The 18250-nt window shown below is 41.0% G+C and overlaps 2 protein-coding genes across 2 annotated transcripts in view; one reads left to right on the forward strand and one right to left on the reverse strand.

Moving 5' to 3' along the window:
- CDH23 (cadherin related 23) overlaps positions 1 to 18250 on the reverse strand; it is a 909735-nt gene that overhangs the window by 288355 nt on the left and 603130 nt on the right. The gene's annotated exons all lie outside the window — the stretch shown is intronic.
- On the forward strand, positions 170 to 17519 carry C10H10orf105 (chromosome 10 C10orf105 homolog). Its single transcript, XM_063434678.1, has 2 exons — positions 170 to 233; positions 16476 to 17519. The coding sequence occupies exon 2, from the start codon at positions 16484 to 16486 to the stop codon at positions 16913 to 16915; it is 432 nt and encodes a 143-aa protein (XP_063290748.1). The 5' UTR covers positions 170 to 233; positions 16476 to 16483; the 3' UTR covers positions 16916 to 17519.

Below are 18250 nucleotides of genomic sequence, written 5' to 3' on the forward strand. Positions count from 1 at the left end.
CTTTTCAATTATTTTGCGTGTTTTTACAGAATGGTGGGGGTGCTGTGATTTTATTTAACCCCTTAAGGACCAAAGTTCTGGAATAAAAGGGAATCATGACATGTCACGTGTCCTTAAGGGGTTAATTTGTAAATGCAACTTGTCTAAAACACATTTATTTCCTAGTGACTTGGACAGAAACAGGCATGGAGGGACCCCTTTAAAGAATCCCGCAGGTCCTTGTGATGATAAAGGTACACACTTAATGCATGTCTGTCATTCTAAGGGGGGTATTCAGTAAACAATGAGCTTCAGTGATGTAACAAGTCGTCCTGCAGGAATTAGAAAATAGTTTCAGCTTTTTAGCAATGGAGGTTTTTTTTTTCCCCCCACTCAGCTATTTTAACCAGGCTTTTAAAAGTCAGATATTAATTCACCAAAACTCACAATTTATAGAAAAAAAAACAACACTCAGATGGAGATTAGCTCTTTAAATGCAAATTCTGATGGGATTTATTGTAAACATTTGTATCTGAGGAGATCTGGACATTCGATCTAGCGGTTTGCAAACTACACTTTTCATTATCCTCACTTACTTATTTATTTTATTTATTTTTATAAAATATTTTACCAGGAAAGATACATTGAGATTTCTCTCGTTTTCAAGTATGTCCTGGGTCCACAAAAGTCCACAGAAGTCCATGTATTTAATTATTATATAATAAGTATTATTCCTTAATTTTGTGAAAGAGCATATCAATGGTTTTATAAGGATTCTTACAACAAATATTGTTAGTCCCAGTTTTGGGTTGAAACATTCTGAGAAAAAACCCAAACTATTTATTTATATACAGCAAGCTCCAAGTTCCACATTCTGTGAGGCACACCTGAATAGTGGTGGAATCACATAGACTATCTGTTATGATGGTTCCTATGGGATTCCAGCAGTAGTAAATCTAGTTTAGTTCTTCAGCCGTTACAAAGTCTGGTCAGTGAGAGATTACGTATGACCTGTGACTCCTGACTTGTGTCCCACCCTGCTGTGTCTCCAAGATGATGCCAGACACCACAGGTTTCAAAGTAACAGACCTTTTAGGCAGGGAATCTGGGAAAGTAGAGGGGTTTATTTGTGACACAGCAAAGTGTACTGAATGAAAACTGAATTTACATGATTTAGGGCAAATCAGCCATGTTGGAAATGTAGGTGAGTTAAATAATTGCCCATGCTCTATTTGTCTAAAATTTTAAATTTCAATAAAACAATACACCAAATGCTGTAAATACTGCAGCTTGATGTAGTAGTTATAGTGTTTGGAGTGCCATAATAGTGTTAAGAGTGCCTTGGATGCCATGCCAGCATAATATGTCAAACCCTGTCTCTGGTTTCATAGTTATATAGGTTCCACGTGGTTCCCATGCTGCCTCCAGTCATCTCAAGAAAGAGAAGACGGTTACCGATGTAGACATTCATTCACTGTCTGAGAGCATCAACTGAGAACTCTCAGCCAATGAATGAGAAGATCAGATGCAATGCCTGGGATGGCAGGTTACATTGGAATGGTGCCAGGGCATTCCAGGAACATAACCATTACAGCAGACTGCAGTAGTTATGGTGTATGGAGTATTCCTTTAAAGTGCTCCCAACCCCCCTCAAGAAAAGTCAAAAGGTTTCATAAGTCAAATTAGGGACTGCTTTGTCGTATGCATTTCTCCTACGTCTAACAAAACTTAACAGAAGGAGGTACCATCGTCAAGTATTGTCATTTCTCCCGCCGTCACTATTACAACAACAGTTGTAAGGATCAAGACATTGTCGATGGAGGTGCATCAAGAGCTGAAGAGGACACAACATGTTCGACATGGTGGCCACAACGATTGACAGCTTCAGGTAAAACCAGCTCACAAGACAAGCAGTGAGGTCACCATTGGAGCTCTTTATAAAATATGCAAAGACCTCAGAAGGTGGCAGAGCCACTTTAATACATCACAAGTCACTGGTTAGTGATTGAAACCATAACAGGGTACATTTTACAAACTCTTAACTTGTGATCAAACAACTGAATGTGGATGTTAGAGCCACATTGTTTATATTAAAAAAAATAATAATAATTTGTATTAATAATATTCAGGGATGTGGATTTTTTCCCCTTTTAAATCTAGTTGTCCAAGGTAGGGATCGACCGATATTGATTTTTTTAGTGCCAATACTGATAATCTGTGAACCTTCAGGCCGATAACTTACCGATATTCTGTACATTTACCGTTTTGAAAAAATAAACAATTTCTACACAAATCTACTGTTAACTGAACATGTTTATTATTTATGTATTTTTTTTGCAAATCCTTTTTTTTTATTACGGTAAATGCACAAAATATACATGCCGGTCAGATTTTTTTTATGTTTTCAAGAATATGTGTGTGTGTAATGGATGCAGTGAGAGTATTTGATTATTGAATGCAGTGAGAGTATTTGATTAGTGAATGCAGTGTATGTTTGTGTAGTGAATGCCGTGTATGTTTGTGTAGTGGATGCCGTGTATGTTTGTGTAGTGGATGCCGTGTATGTTTGTGTAGTGGATGCAGTGTATGTTTGTGTAGTGGATGCAGAGTGTGTGTTTGTGTATTGTGTGTATAGTGAATGCAGTGTGTGTGTGTGTGTGTGTGTGTGTGTGTGTATAGTGAATGCAGTGTGGCTGCAAGGCTATTTGATAAACTCAGAGTTTTCACAAATTTAATCTCAATGAAAAATTCACCCTCTGCTAGCTGTGTGTGGTGAGTACTGACTGTACTTGATGTGTGCTGGCTGTGTGTAGTATATGTGTGGTGTGTGCTGGTTGAATGTGATGTGTGTGCGGGTTGTATGTTTTGTGTGTATGTAGTGTATTGTGTTTGCTAGCTGTATTTAATTGTGTTTATGTGATACACTTACTGATACAAACACACATACACAGGTACACTGAACTGTACACAAACAGAATGGACAATGACACACACATCTGCTGAAATTTGCGCAGTCTCACTCACTGACCCATACAGACACAAACTAGATATTCTCACAGATATACACTCACATAGCACAGTCCCACTAAGTATTTCAGTTACCAGCAGCTACCTGGATGTCTTCATTGTTCAGCAGTGGGTGTGCATCCAGGATATGATGTCCCAGCCTTTAGCCATGTGCTTTGTGAGGAGCAGCTAGCTGCGGCGACTTCTCGCACCTATCTGTAGGCCTCCAGTAATCTGTGTGCCATTTAACCCTGCCCTCACTGGAGATTTATACCTTAAAGGGAACACTACAGTGTCAAGAATATAAACATGTATTTCTGACACTATAGGTGTCTGAACCCCCCTCAATCCCACGGCACCTCATGAAATAGGTATTTTACTTGCCTTTTTCCAGAGATGCACAGGTCTCCTCGCTGCTCCCCCCACTCACGCTCTACCTCCTTGACTGAGATCAACAATTTTGGAAAAGGCTAACGCACACGCTAAGTGCTGGGCCAATCAGTATATCCTCATAGAAATGCACTGATTCAATACATTTCTTCAAAGAACATTCAGCTCCTCCATGCAGACCACAGAGTGCAGCACTGACCCAGGAAGCACCTCTAGTGGCCGTCTGAGTGACTGCCACTGGAGGTGACCCTAGGAAACAATGTAAACACTACTTTTTCTCTGAAAAGGCAGTGTTTATATTAAAATGCCTGCAGGGACATACCACAGACACCATAACAAACTATATTAAGATGTAGTTGTTCTGGTGACTACCGTGTCCCTTTAAGCTTCCTGCCTGTACCAATCTCCACAAGGCAGCAAGCAGCAGGTTTAAAGGGATAAAAAAAAGTCCTGCGTGTACTGGGCGCCTGGTGATATAAATTCGACACCCATGAATACTAATGGCAATTTGTGTGCACATTCAGATATCATCCTCAAACATTCATGTGCAGTGTAGATCAATTCAAGTATTTATCTACCTCTAAATAGAAAATATGGTTTGGTGGGGAAGGTTTGAGTTTGACAGCCTCATAAGAAAACGAATAAATAAATAAATACAAATGTGGCCACTGGCTCCTGAAGCTGGAGCAGACTCGGTGTCAAGAATAAGCGGATAAAAAGCCGTGTGCCCCCAATACCATGCTAGAGACGTGGCAGAGAAATGGAAATTTCAATTGGTCAGAGCGAGAAAGCAAATCCATAACTGAACGTAGAACTAGATCGTTAAATAACTAGAAGAACACAAATAAAGAAAATGCAATATGTTAACATGAGTAAAAACCAACAATAAACATTTGTTTTTTCTGGATAAGTTAAAACGTGTTTTTTTTATTGAGACGAATCGATGGCAGACTAGGTGACTGATGAGCATTTTGAGGGTGGCAGTAGAAATGTTGTTTTTCACTCCAGCCCTGCCTGAACGTGAAATTGATTTTCTACATTTTCTTTTCCCAAATACATTGTTCCGTTTATTCGTTTTACAAATCAATGTGTTGATTTGTGTGCGCGTAAAGCAAGTCCTTAGGTTATAAAATATAACTATTTGCCGTGTGTTCGGGAGAGTAAAACGACAGATAACACGAAGAAACACTATTTCCTAAAGCCAATGCTTTGGATCAGTCGGGCAGTGAATGAAAACACTTTATACATGTCATACAAGTCCACTTGTCAGCTCCCCTCCTTTTTTTTTTTTTTTTGTAATTCTTTATTTTTGAAGTGCATGAAGGTATAACAAGAGGGCTTGTCATGCCCCAACAGCAGTGACAAGTATATAATCAGACATTCAGTAACAGTTGGTCAGCATGAGGAAAGGTCAGCACCAATTTTTTTTTTTGTAACATAAACAGATTTAGCGGTCCTGTCTAAGCGATCTATGTATAACATGTTTATAAGCAGGAGTTTTACTAAACAGGCTTGAAAATTACTGGATTAAGAGGTTAATAGGATAATAACAATTCAAACATTTTGGCGTCCGAAAAAGAAATATGCAATCTGTGTGGTGTTGGCTTATATAGGTCGTTATATATAAGTATGTACTATACGTGTGGTATAGGCTGAGTTAACCTCTTTAGAAGAGAAGTTACGTTCACAATTGCAGGCGAGAGCAAAGCAATCCAATGCTTGGTAAATGGAAGCATCACAAATACATGGTGTGGCACAGGAACATGTTATGTCACAATAATAATATTTGAGGAAAACATTGTACCATCCATATTTGGTGTAGTGGTTGTTTTACGGGCTAAGTATGTGTGTCAGTGTGTGGATGTAATGGTGTATGTTTGTATTCATTAAACGGTTGGCAGAGTTAGTATTGAAAGTATGTGTGTGGTGCCTATTTGTAGCGAGCTATGTAAGGTGAGTGAGCTCCCCGAGTAGGGGTCTACTATGGACTAAACATTAAACATTGCTCACGGTTGGTATTATAAAACATGGTGTGTGGCTTGCATTATAGTCCGTGGTTCTTCGGGCCTCCAACTTGTGGGGTGTGACAGTCTCTGCGGTCCAAACAGGGCAGTTTGCCGCAGGCCTTAGTGAGTCCGTGTCCGGGTTGCTTCACCCAATGCCCGTTCTGGTGGTTCTGCCTCTATGGTTGAGTGGGTACCCCATCCCGGATCTCTCCCTGGCGGGCCTTGAGGGCTCTCTTCGCCGGTGTCTTCTGTCCGCTTTCAGTTTCTGTGCAGCTCGATCCGCTTCACAGCTGGCTTGGTGCTTATTTGCATGCCAGGTTGTGCTTCGCTGGTTGTTGGTCTCTGGGACCTGTGAGTGTGAGGTGGGTCGGGTCCCGCTTAACCGTTTGAAGTCTTGAGTGTCGTTGTGTGGGCACCCCAGCGCTGTTTCCCGCCTTTGTGAGCTGTGACTCCGTTTTAATCTGGAGGGTGCTCTGAAGGTGTTAGGAGGATTCCAGTGCGTTTCGCGCCGGGTAGTCGGGCGGACCCATGCCACCACCTCCCTCATTGCCTGCTTGTAGGGTTGTCTCCGTCGCTTGAGCTTCGCCCATAGGTACATACTCATCTTGTTGATAAAGTCCAGCGTGAGCTCGGGCGGTTTTATAAGTGTATGCTTGGTAATCGACTTCGTCCGTGCCGCCATTTTAGTTGGGCCTTGTAGGTCCCGTGTGCTTGGGGATTTCGCCGCTTGGTCAGGAAAGTAGGCGGGGGTAGTCGTCCCCAGCGAGGACCGGGATGACCCCCGCCGGTCCAGGGGGGGGGGGCAGCAGGGCTGAAGCGGGCTTCTGCTTATGCCTGTGAGTGTGGAGGCCGTTTCTCTCTGGCCTCTGGTCCCGCTCGGGAGTAGGCCGCGAGTGCAGCTTGTGTGTGTCTGCGGCGCTCCGTCGCCGGGCTGGTACCGTCGTGTTTGCAGTGTTGTTCTGCGTCCATTCCCTGGTACCGCTTGCCACTTGCATCGTTAGTTTCCTCGATATTGTCACGCTTTTGCCCCTCGTAGCAGGAGCTCTCAAAATGTGCGTCCGGCCATCTTGGCTGTCAGGCCCCGCCAGCTCCCCTCCTTTTTAAACAGTATTTTATAACTTGCTGTAGATATATTGATGTAGACTACTGTATATAGGCTGTGCGTTTTAAATTAGAAGGTATGCAAGATTGATGATTCTTTAAATAAATTCTATAGTGTCATGAACACAAGCATGTATTGCTGACACCATAGTGTTAAACTGTCTACTTTGGTCCACGGCCCCTGCTAGAGCTCACTGAAAAGGAGATTTTACTCCTCCTTTTCCCCACGCTGCGCTGGTCTCGCCGCAGCAAGCCCTGCCTCCGTGGCTAAGATCAGGGGTCCTCAAACTACGGCCTGCGGGCCCGGCCCCAGCACTCAGGGCCACCAGATGGTCCCTATATCTTCAGCACGGCGGCCGTGCAATAGCGCGACCGGGCCCCTTTAAAAATTTGCAGCTGGGAGGAAGTGACGCCGGTGATCACTTCCTCCCAGCTTACTCTGCGCCGCGCGGGAGGGAAGACAGCCAGGCCGCGGGAGCCAAGCCGACTCCCATCAGCCACAGCCACCCAGCTGCAAAAAAAGGTAAGCAAAATTAGCTATGTATATGTATTTCTGTCTGTGTATGTATGTATGTCATTATGTGTGTGTGTATGTATGTATGTCATTATGTGTGTGTGTGTATGTGTATGCCAGTATGTATGTATGTCTCTGTGTGTGTATGTCTGTGTGTGTGTGTGTGTGTGTGTGTGTATGTCTGTATGTATGCATGTCTGTATGTATGTATGTATGTCAGTATGTGTGTATGTCTGTGTGTATGTGTATGTATTTCAGTATGTATGTGTGTGTGTATGTATGTGTGTGTTTGTATGTCTGTGTGTGTGTATGTATGTCAGAATGTGTGTGTGTATGTCTGTATGTATGTATGTTTGTCTGTGTGTATGTGTGTATCTGTATGTATTTGAGTATGTATGTCTGTGTGTGTATGTATGTATGTGTCTGTCTTTGTGTATGTGTGTATGTATGTCAGTATGTGTCTGTCTGTGTGTGTGTGTATGTGTATGTATGTATGTCAGTATGTGTGTGTGTGTGTGTGTGTATTTATGTCCTTATGCGTGTGCAGTGTGCATAGGAATTAGTTAATATTTGTTATAGTCCGGCCCCCAACAGTGTCTGAGGGAACTGGCCCCCTGTTTAAAAAGTTTGAGGACCCCTAGCTAAGATGATCAAACTTGAAGATCTTAGCCAATCCAATTACACACATACCTCCCAAGAGACCTTAATTAGGAGGGACAGTCACCTAAAAGTTTATCATCAAACCCCCACTCACATCCCTAAAATTAAAGTGTCCCTCTTTGTCTATTTGAAATGCTGGAGATATCTATACATACCACAATTAAAGGGACCCTGCACACCGCTAAGAACTTCTTGTTTACACCATAAAGCACTGCTTCTATATTCATTTCAATAGAAATTAACGCTTTAGTAAATTAACCTTGTTACCCCCTGGATTTCAGACAACTGGTTCTGTTACTTCCTAGTTTGTTTAGCTCAGTGGAGCTAAACTCAAGAGGCAACAGTTGCACAGAGCACCTGCCTTGCAAAGACTTGTCATTGATCTGCATTGGGAAGTCTTTGTTTGGACAGCCACAGGAAGTTTGGGCAGAGTTAGAAAGCTTACAAACAAAAGGATTGCAAATTTTGCAAGTTTTTTTGCAAGATATACCCCCGATTAAAAATACCTGGGGAGCACTAACCTGCAGCTCTGCTTGCTTCTCCTCTCGCTTGCTCGATAAACCTACCCCTAATTGTAATCCTAAAACTAACACTAAGAGTAACTTTAGCTAACTATAAAGTTTAGTAGATTGATCCTGAGATTGACAGACATCCAGAAATAGCAATATTGCTGTGATTGTTGTTATCACAGTGAGGTTAAATCACCCACATATGTGCTACAGAGCTTGTCGTTAAGGACAATGACAACTCCATACCACATATGGAGCCCATTGGGAAGCATTTTATATTGGGCATTTTGAGTCCTTTTTATTTGCCCATTTCATTATCAATCTGCTTGAAATGTAACTGTGATTTTCACAGCTCTAGTATGTCCTACCAGTTAAGTGACCCCTGATCTGTAAATGCTGTACGTCCCTAGTACAGCAATACTCCACCTACCTTTGCTAGGTTTTTGGGGAACTTATAGGGTTACATTTGGGACATGTTGTAATTTTGACTTGCTGCTTTACTTGAATCTGAGAGAAGCTATTGGTTTAAGAAACCCTATCTTTATAACCACATAGAACAGTGTCACACTTTGATGGTATCTCTTACCCTAGACAACCCAATTCCTAAATGGCCTTAACAATGCACTGTTTATTAGATTGACTCCCAGGTAGAAAAGATTCTTGTAAATGGATTATCGTGATCGGTTCCACAACTGTCACACTGCCATGGACCCAATCTGTCACTATTGCGGACTTCCTCACCAGTGAGGCACCCATACATTATCTGGTATATGCATTGCCAACCTCTTTGTGTTCCTAAATAGAGGCTACCTGCAGCCATGCAGCATGGACTGAGAGCCTTCAGAACTGTGCCAACTTGTCATAGTAATCTAATGCCAAGGATAGTTTCTGCATATCTATTTATGAATGCCTTTATTGGCAATGCTGTCTGAGGGAAAAAAAGGCATCTCATTGCTGTCGCATGCTGCCAACGTGATCAGATGCTTTGGGCAGCCTCAGAAATAAAAACACCTTTTCAAATGATTTATCTACCAAATTCCTATAAAATGCAATGGTGACTTCCACAGATAAGTCATATGGAAAGTTTTTTCTAACAGATTGTGATCAGATTATTAAAAGCTTATTCAGAGATATTAAATCGAGGTCTATGTTTGCCAAGTGTCAGTTGATTCTATTGATGTGCTGATAATGCTTCGTCAGAAAAATTTCAATTATTTAAAAGGAAACTATAGTGCCAGAAAAAAAAAAGTTGTTTTCCTGGCACTATAGTGCCCCCCTTTATCTTTTTTTTTTTTTTTGCATAAAATAATTACATTAGCAGAATAAGCCTGCCTGCCACAAAAAACAAGGATTCTTTATCAAAAATATATGCACGCAGCTCAGCCACTGACAGCACTAAAAACCTGCATTAGAAGGAGAGGCTGCTTGTGCTGAAACTGTGTGCATGCAAGGCCCAGACTGGCCATTGGGCAAACATGGCAAATGCCCAGTGGACCACGATGGTCATGGGCCAAGGATGGCAGGGGAGGTCAGTTGATCACCTTTGCTGGCCCATGCTGTGTGCCATGATGGATAGGTGGTGAGCTCAAAAATCTCCCTCACTGGCACTTTACTGTGGCAGCAGAGGAAGGAGAGAGGACCCGGGGCTCCTGTTACCACGGCAACGCTCAGAGGCCAAATCTCTAGAAAGTGAACTTTGACCGGAGGAGCTGCAGGCTAGAGTTCACTCACCACTGGACCACCAGGGTTTACAAGCAATGGCCTCCTCCCTGAACAAAGCTAAGAAGGGAGGGAGGATATAACGTTCAGTACTATTCCTTTTTTTTTTTAAAATAATTAGGAGAACACACACAAACATACCCTTTCCCTTCCCAAAGTGAGATTCTCTGCATAAACCCACTGGACCAGTTAAACACTTGGGCATTCGCTATTGTCCGAAAATCGGATGGGAATTTCGTATATTCATTCGTCAGAAAGAAGAAGAAATTAATAGAAATTTCAGACGAACAAACAAGCACCATCAATGTTTGTTTGTTCAGTTTATTACAAGGAGGGAGTTACCGGCTGTTCTCCCCATCCATAAAAATCCATAATACCTGTCGAACTTTAAAAATAAATATCTTGGTCTTTCAGCCTTTTGGTAGATAACTCCCTGATACCGTTGGAATTAGATGCAAGATGCAGCCGCAGCGCGTACCGGAATTTCAATCATCCAAATGAAATTTAAAACCGACCTAAAAGTACCAACTGTTGTCCTAACAGGAATGGACAAACTGTTCTCATTCTGTTAGGGCGAAATTCGGTAGTTTCGCCAGGCTTCCTGTCTAAATGACAGGACGTTCAGAAATAGCTAAAGGAAGCATCGCGAGATCACAGAAGACAGGTGAGAATTGTGGGATATTGCTCTGACCACAGGAAATGGAGCACACTTTGCTCCTCAGCTGGTCATAGATGGTCAGGCATAGCAAATATACGTAAGACCCTACTTTGTCTTATGTTTTAAAGAAAACTAGAGCAGACCGGAAGAAATGAAGAACAGACCTTGATAGAGGAAGAGAAGAGGAAGCGATTAGGACAAGGTAAGTTCGGCATGACAGTGCTGCTTTAATGAAAGAATTGTGTACAAATTGTTTATTTTTTCAAAACTGTAAATGAACAGAATATCCGTATCCGTTATCTACTATTTGCTACTGAAAGACCAATGATAATCAGTATCTGTATTGGCCCTAAAAAAGGTAATATTGGTCAATCCCTACACAGTGCACCCCTCACATACACCATTCACAAACACACTGCACCCCCTATATACACAAACTGTACCCCTCAGTAAACACCCATTCACTGGCTCTGCCCCTTCTCACTGGACTGCTGTGATTTAAAAAAAATGCCCGTTGAAATTTTTTTCCCCAATCCAGCCCTGGTGCAAGCCTTTGATTAAAAAAAAAATCTTACTGGCATGAGGGTGTGTGGCTAAGGACACAGACTTATGGTGCAGTATTCTGCAAAACATTTATTTATTTTGTGCAAAAACTATAAAAATTTCAGCATGCAAAAAATACAGCATATTAATGAGGCTAAAATCTGTCCGATACATTAAAGCTGTATTGGTGCCCGTAATGTACCTTTAAAGTGGCTGTGTCACTTCAAACTTACCTTTATCCTATTGTTTCCTCTTTCCCAATCTGTTTTTTTGTTTGTTTGTTTTTTAATTTATTTCTGCTCTGTTTTTCATCAAAACACAAGACAAAGTAGGGACTATTTTGTCTTTTGTATTTTTCCAATGCCAGGTTTTACTTTTAATCATTAAAAAACACATCCAATATACAGCAGAATGCAGCATTTATTTACAAGGACTAAGCACATTAACCTCTGTAGAATATTGTAGTAGTTTTTATGCAGGGACTCAGTGGGCTCAGCCCCTCAAGTTTATGGAGTGCCCCTTATTCCAGTAACACTCAGTGACATGGTGGTGTGAGGTCTTAACTGTCGCAACTATATATATATGCCAGTGGAAATGTAGTTGTCCAAATTAGCTTTATTAAAAGGTGGCAACAATGTGCCTATCACTGTACTGCGACAAATATATATATATATATATATATATATATATATATATATGTATGTGCTCTTATTGTAAAACTGAACCGTTTTCCCAGAATCATTTGCACACCCGTAATTTGGACAAGCCAAACTGCTGCATCTACACAATTCGTTGACTGAATATTTTTTTTAAGGCATTCTATAGTGTAAGAAATACTGTTTTACAGTATAGAGCCCTGTCTCCCTCCCCTCCCTTGGACCTCCCCCCCCCCCTACATCCACCCTCTGGCAGCTAAAGGGTTAAAAAAAAAAAAAAACGCGTAAGTCACTTACCCAAGTCCAGTGACAATGTCTGTCAGTACTCCGCTTACTCCAACGTCATCAGATGGGGGGGCTAATGCGCATGAGTGGCGAACGCATTAGGCCCTTCCTGTAGGAAAGCATAGCTTCGGTTCTTTCTTATGGGGATTTTACTGACACTGGATGTTCTCATGCAGAGCCTGAGGCATCGTTTATAGGACAAGTATAAAGTGGTTGGATTCCCAATAAATGGGATCTATAGTGTGTCCACAGAATCTAATGTAGGGGTTAACCCTTTGGATATATAGCAAAATATGAGAACTTGAGGTGGTCACAAGCCCAAATAGGCTCAGGAGCACCAAGAATAGATTCTGTTAGTCTACCCTTACTGGACAAAAATATAAAAAACACCTTTATTATAGGGTATATATATGTTCCCCAGAAAAATAAAGGAAACTTATAAGAAATACTAACACATCTAATAAAGAAAATAAATAATAAAAGTGGGGGAGATAGTAATGTATATATGAGATAGGAGTGAGCAGTTCAATCCTTATAACCATACAGCTAAAGGTTCCTTTAAATCTCCATATGATCTATATGAGGCGTAAACTGTGCCTACTAATAATAACGTGGACTAGGAACTCTATATGGAAAAAGGATAACTAATATCTTTTGTAGATAGAGCAGTCTGGTATAAGGTTATAAATTGATATCTAGTTTTAGACATAGACATGCTTGCTAATGAATGATGAGAGCTTGCTTTAACAGAAATAATATCCGGAACGTGATATCTATCTTGCATAGGTCACTCAACAAAAAAAAAAAAAACTGTAGCGTAGCCTTAAAACAGGTTGTAAATAGTAAGCTTAAACAGGATATCAAAGACGGTCTGTCTAGAAAGGGGCTAATTGCCCCAGAGAGGCTATAAACCTGTAGTCTATTGCTGCTTATATATATTGCTTATCGTTTATAGGACAGAGTGCCTTAGAATCCCGGAAATGGCTCTAGTGGCTGTATGATTGACATCCACTAGAGGCAGTCTTAGTCCTGCAATGTAATTATTATCATTATATTATTATTTATCTTTAATCAATAGTTTCCACTGTGCACAAGCAATGTGGAAAATACATTCAAAATAATATGTATTCTCCAGTAAAAAAAAATAAAAAATTAACATATAGTGCAGGTTCACACACAAGCTTTCAATTGTAAACTATTATGGTGGTGTCACTCAAAAGCAGGTTTTAAAAGGACACTCCATGGAACACCTTTGCTTATTGAATAGGTAGGTTATGGTGTTTGTTGATCCCTTTTCACTGTCTACCTAAGAGCAGTTATTGCAAATCTTTTAAACATCTGTCCGGCATGGGTTTTTGGGAAAAAAAGCGGACCACCAGGGTCAGAATGGAGGTTCCTGATTGGTGGAGCCTCGTTCCTGCTGCTTCAGACCAGTGGATTTACGGCAGATAGCGAACTTTAAAAGGGAGCGACTAGCTTTTTTATTTTTAATGTGGTTTAATTTAATATATACAATGATGGTCACCTCAAGCTTGGAGTCTTCATTTAAACCTTTCAGTCTCAAAGAAAATCACGATTCATCACTGTCCATTTATCACTGCTTGATAACCATTTTCTTTTGTTAAAATTGTGAATATGGATTGATTAGAATGCCAATTTTCAACCTCTGATATTTTTATCTATAGAAACAAATATCTTAATGCAACCTTTGGATTCACAATACACTGTAGGAGAAAGTTTTCAATCAATTAATGTTTTCTTTTAGAGGGATATGAACAGCGAGTTCTCACACACTAATCCAGGTTCAAACTGTACTCTGTTTATAGTATACTAATTGAAGACTCCCTGCTGGGTCTATTTACACTTACACTAGCTTTCATAATATACCGTATATACTCGAGTATAAGCCGACCCGAATATAAGCCGAGGCCCCTAATTTTACTCCAAAAAACTGGGAAAACGTATTGACTCGAGTATAAGACTAGGGTGGGAAATGCAGCAGCTACTGGTAAATTTCTAAATAAAATTAGATCCTAAAAAAATTATATTAATTGAATATTTATTTACAGTGTGTGTGTATGAGTGAATGCAGTGTGTGTGTATGAGTGCTGTGTGTATGAATGCAGTGTGTGTATATGAGTGCACTGTGTGTGTATGAGTGCAGTGTGCAGGACAGGTAAGTAAACGCACACAACCCCTTGTCTGTATTATGGCAATGTAAATTGCCATAATACAGACAGTGACTCGAGTATGAGTCGAGTTGGGGTTTTTCAGCACAAAAAATGTGCTGGAAAAACTAGACTTATACTCGAGTATATACGGTACTAACACTTTAGCACTTGGGAGACAACTGTTGTTCGTCATATATACATACATACAGGGTGGAATTCTGCCAGTGCCTGATTAGACAGACACAAAAATGTATCTGCTTTGAAAACACTAATATATTAGCTACAATATACTTTTGGATATGAATATATTCTCCAACATAAAGAGAAGCAAATTGACGTATTTGACAGGGGGTGTCCTAAAGTGATCTAAAACTATTGTAGGTACACAGACATTATCCCAGAAAAGGAGAATAGTCCAAAAATGATTAACCCTTTGGACCAGAGGTAGCGCTGTGCAAAAGTATAACATTGAAGTCCCTAAGGATGCTAGCTATATTGTTTGTAAAGTGTGATGTCTGCTATGTGAGTGTATATATGGGGTACGTGTAGTTTTGTTTGTGGTATTGTGTGTGTGTTGAGAGGTTTGGTCTCTGTCTGGCATTGGAACTTGTATTCTGCACAGGTGCAGACCATTCATATGTAACACTCCAATGTTACTTGTGTAGAGCTTTACCAATGGGTCAGATCAGTGCCGTGGTAACTTGCACAAATGCTCCGAATCACTAGGAAGCTCCATATTATCAGAGTCCCTGGTAGTGCCTGCATTCTCTGAAGGTGCACACCATAGGCTTCCTTCTGCTTCAGGCACTGGGGCACTCTGGGCCGGCTGGGGAGATCCTCTGATTTCTCCACCCACTGACAGCCACTAGAGTCCGCTTCCACGATTCTCACTGTGAAAATCACAGTGAGAAGACCGTGACGTCCATAGGTAAGCATTGAGTAATGCTTTCCAATGGGCGGTTTGAATGCGCGTGCGGCTCTTGCCGTGCATGCGCATTCGGCGCTGATGGAGGCAGGAGGAGGAGAGGTCACCAGCGCCGAGGGAGCCCGGCGCTGGAGAAAGGTAAGTGGCTGAAGGGGTTTTAACCTCTTCAGCCGAGCGGGAGAGGGGCCCTGAGGGTGGAGGGTACCTAAGGACTATATAGTGCCAGGAAAACGAGTTTGTTTTCTTGGCACTATAGTGCTCCTTTAAGTCAATGTGTATATATAAAACCCACACCTGCTGTGATAACCCTGCACCATGCTGGATTAACCCTGCATCCACAATATTAGTCTCAAACTTGCAGCATTAACGTCAAACTTGCAGCATTAATCAGACCTGCATTAAAACCTCAGTGTGCTTTAAAATCAACTTCAAATATTGTGCATTGAAGAGGGAGTGTCATATTATTTAGGTAGAGGTGTTATTTCTCTCTAAATGAAAGGGTGCTAAATCAGACCTTTCTAGTGGGTACTTGGGGCTCCAGTCCAGGTACAACCAGGCCAGTGACAACTAGTAATAGCTATCTATGTTCTGTGTTGGCTATATGTTTAAGCTTGTAGCAACACTGTTTTATTTGACAACCCCCAATTAAAAACAAATATGAATGAAAGTGTAGAAAGCATCTAACTTTAAAAGGAAACTATAGGATAAGAATAAAACATTGTATTCCTAGCACTGTAGTACCCTATAGTGTCCCCCTTGCTAATCCCTCACCTCCCCCCCCATAATGCTCAACCTCCCCCTCCTTCCCCACACAGGGGGGGGGGGGGGGGGGGGGCTAATGCGTGGCAAGCACGGCAAGGAGTAGGGAGACAAGGACATAAATAGGAGAGACACTGAGACAGATATCAAGAGAAAGAGAGACACATAGAGAAATAAAGTCTAAGAGGGGGGTGACTGTCTCATATGTGTAAAGGGAGAGATCAGGTACAGTATTTCACACACTCTGATCCAGTGTGCCACTGGAGATCAGGTGCAGGCTGCAGCAGGGCTTTTTGTGGGCCTGATGCTTCTGCACTGTCCAAGGGTTGTGGGCATCCTGGGAGCTGAAAGGGCACTTCCAGCAGGTTAGGAGGCAGCTCAGCCAGAAATCAGGCTGAGACCATAAGCATGAGATCTTGATGTGCTTTGTGGCGAACAGCAGAATCATAATTTAAAAAGAAAAAAAAGGTTAATACAAAATAATAGTAATATATTTAATTCTGCTGAATAATTAAAAAAAAAAAAAAAAAAAAAAGGTTAATGTAATAAATATTTATATCTGTATTATAACATTTTCCTTTTTTTTTATTCCAGGAAGCAAAATGAGTGCTGAAGGCACAGAGCAGTTTAGTAACGAGACTGTAGCAAGCACAAGTATTTTTGGACTTCTCAACACCACCACAGAGACTGTTTCTGTTAATTCGACTGACATACCATCGATTGCTACAAATCCACTGCCTATTGTCATTTCACTTGTTTGCATTTTCCTACTGCTTGCCACCTGCCTCATTTTTGTGACCCTCTGCAAACCTGCTGCACTTGACCAGTCTCTCTATGGTCCACATGAATGTATGCCATATCATTCAGAAGATCCCAATGAGCCACAGCTAAGACTGTGGAAACGACTTGGATCACTGAGACGTTCGGTCAGTAGTTTTAGGCAAAGTCAACCTATTTCACAGCGCCAAAGGACTTTCCCAAGACGACCACCGACCAACCAAGACCGGTCGTTTATGGAGTCCACCAAGATGTGACTATTGAATTGACTGTAATGCGCAGCAAGATTGAGTGACTTTTTAACATGGATATTTTTAAATTGTGGAATCTAATATTTGTGGAAGTTATAAGCCTGAAAGTACTTGTAATTATGTTCAGAAACCATTATTAACTATACCTGGCTGCTCTCCATATTTGCTCCTGAGGCAGTGGGTTTAACAACCTCCAGGGCATACCATATTTTTGGGCAAAGTGAATGGTGTTAACATTTGCCATGCACACCACATTTCTTATTTTCCACCAATGTAAAGTCTCTTCACTTGTTATATCTGATTCGGTAACAATCATACTATATTTCTTACAAAAGTTGACAGGAATAGTGAAACCCCCTCTGTATCTTCACTTTTTTATTTAGCACTTTAGCATCTCACTTTTGTTGCTTGCAATCAATCAATACCTTGCCAAAAAGATCAGCTGATTCCAGAACACCCCTGAGAGACCAATTATCTCTGGTATTGGTTCTTTAACTTCCAACTTATCTAAATCTATCCTTCCAAAAATAGGTTGTATAACTTAAGTCATGCCAGAGACACCACTCAAGTAATTAGTGTAATCACGGCTGGTTTAGGAGTGGGGTTTGGCTGCCATTGGTTTTATTGTGGGGTTATGCCCCTATTCAACTAGATGCACGTCTACTCCCTCTGAGGGGTCTTATTCATAGAACCCCACTGGCTATTGCCTATCTCTGACTATCTTTTCACCTACTGTCCTACACAGGCTACATGTTGTGTATGCTGCCTATTGTGTGACTGATATCCTGAGCACCTTGGACGTTTTTCTCTTCTCAGGCTACACTATACATATTGTTTTGTGCATGCAGCACACTTAAGTTTTATATAGGGATTTTTTATACCCTTATAGGGATTTTTCAATATCCTTTATACTTGTTGATTATTACAAGACACTTTCTCCTACTCTCCTGTAATTAAGAAAAAGAGGAAGGCAACAATATCAGGAAAAACCTAATACGTGGTCATAAATATGGTCAGAGAGGTAATGTGGGCATGACCCAAGTTAATTATAAAAAAGATACAAATAAGGTAAAGGAATCTGCCTAACAAAGGTAGAAACCGTCCTACTGAAATTACCTCCTAAGTTGAGTCATTCAAAGGTAATGGCAAAGCAACAAAAAATAATAACAATAATCAACTTGATTTTATTGTCAAATGTGTGGTTTTTAGGTTTTTAGCCTCACACATAATTATTTTTCAAACAATTGTGTCTTCTACCTCCAGATAGAAGGTAATGCCATGGGCCTTTTCATGGGCAAATGAGTGGTCAAGTTAGTTTGTGAAAACTGCCTATTCATCGCA

Source organism: Pelobates fuscus, chromosome 10, assembly GCF_036172605.1.
Source record: "Pelobates fuscus isolate aPelFus1 chromosome 10, aPelFus1.pri, whole genome shotgun sequence".
NCBI lineage: Eukaryota > Metazoa > Chordata > Amphibia > Anura > Pelobatidae > Pelobates > Pelobates fuscus.

What these genes read in the sequence shown, in the direction of transcription:
- C10H10orf105 (XM_063434678.1), top strand. Translation starts at nt 16,484, where the DNA reads ATGAGTGCTGAAGGCACAGAGCAGTTTAGTAACGAGACTGTAGCAAGC.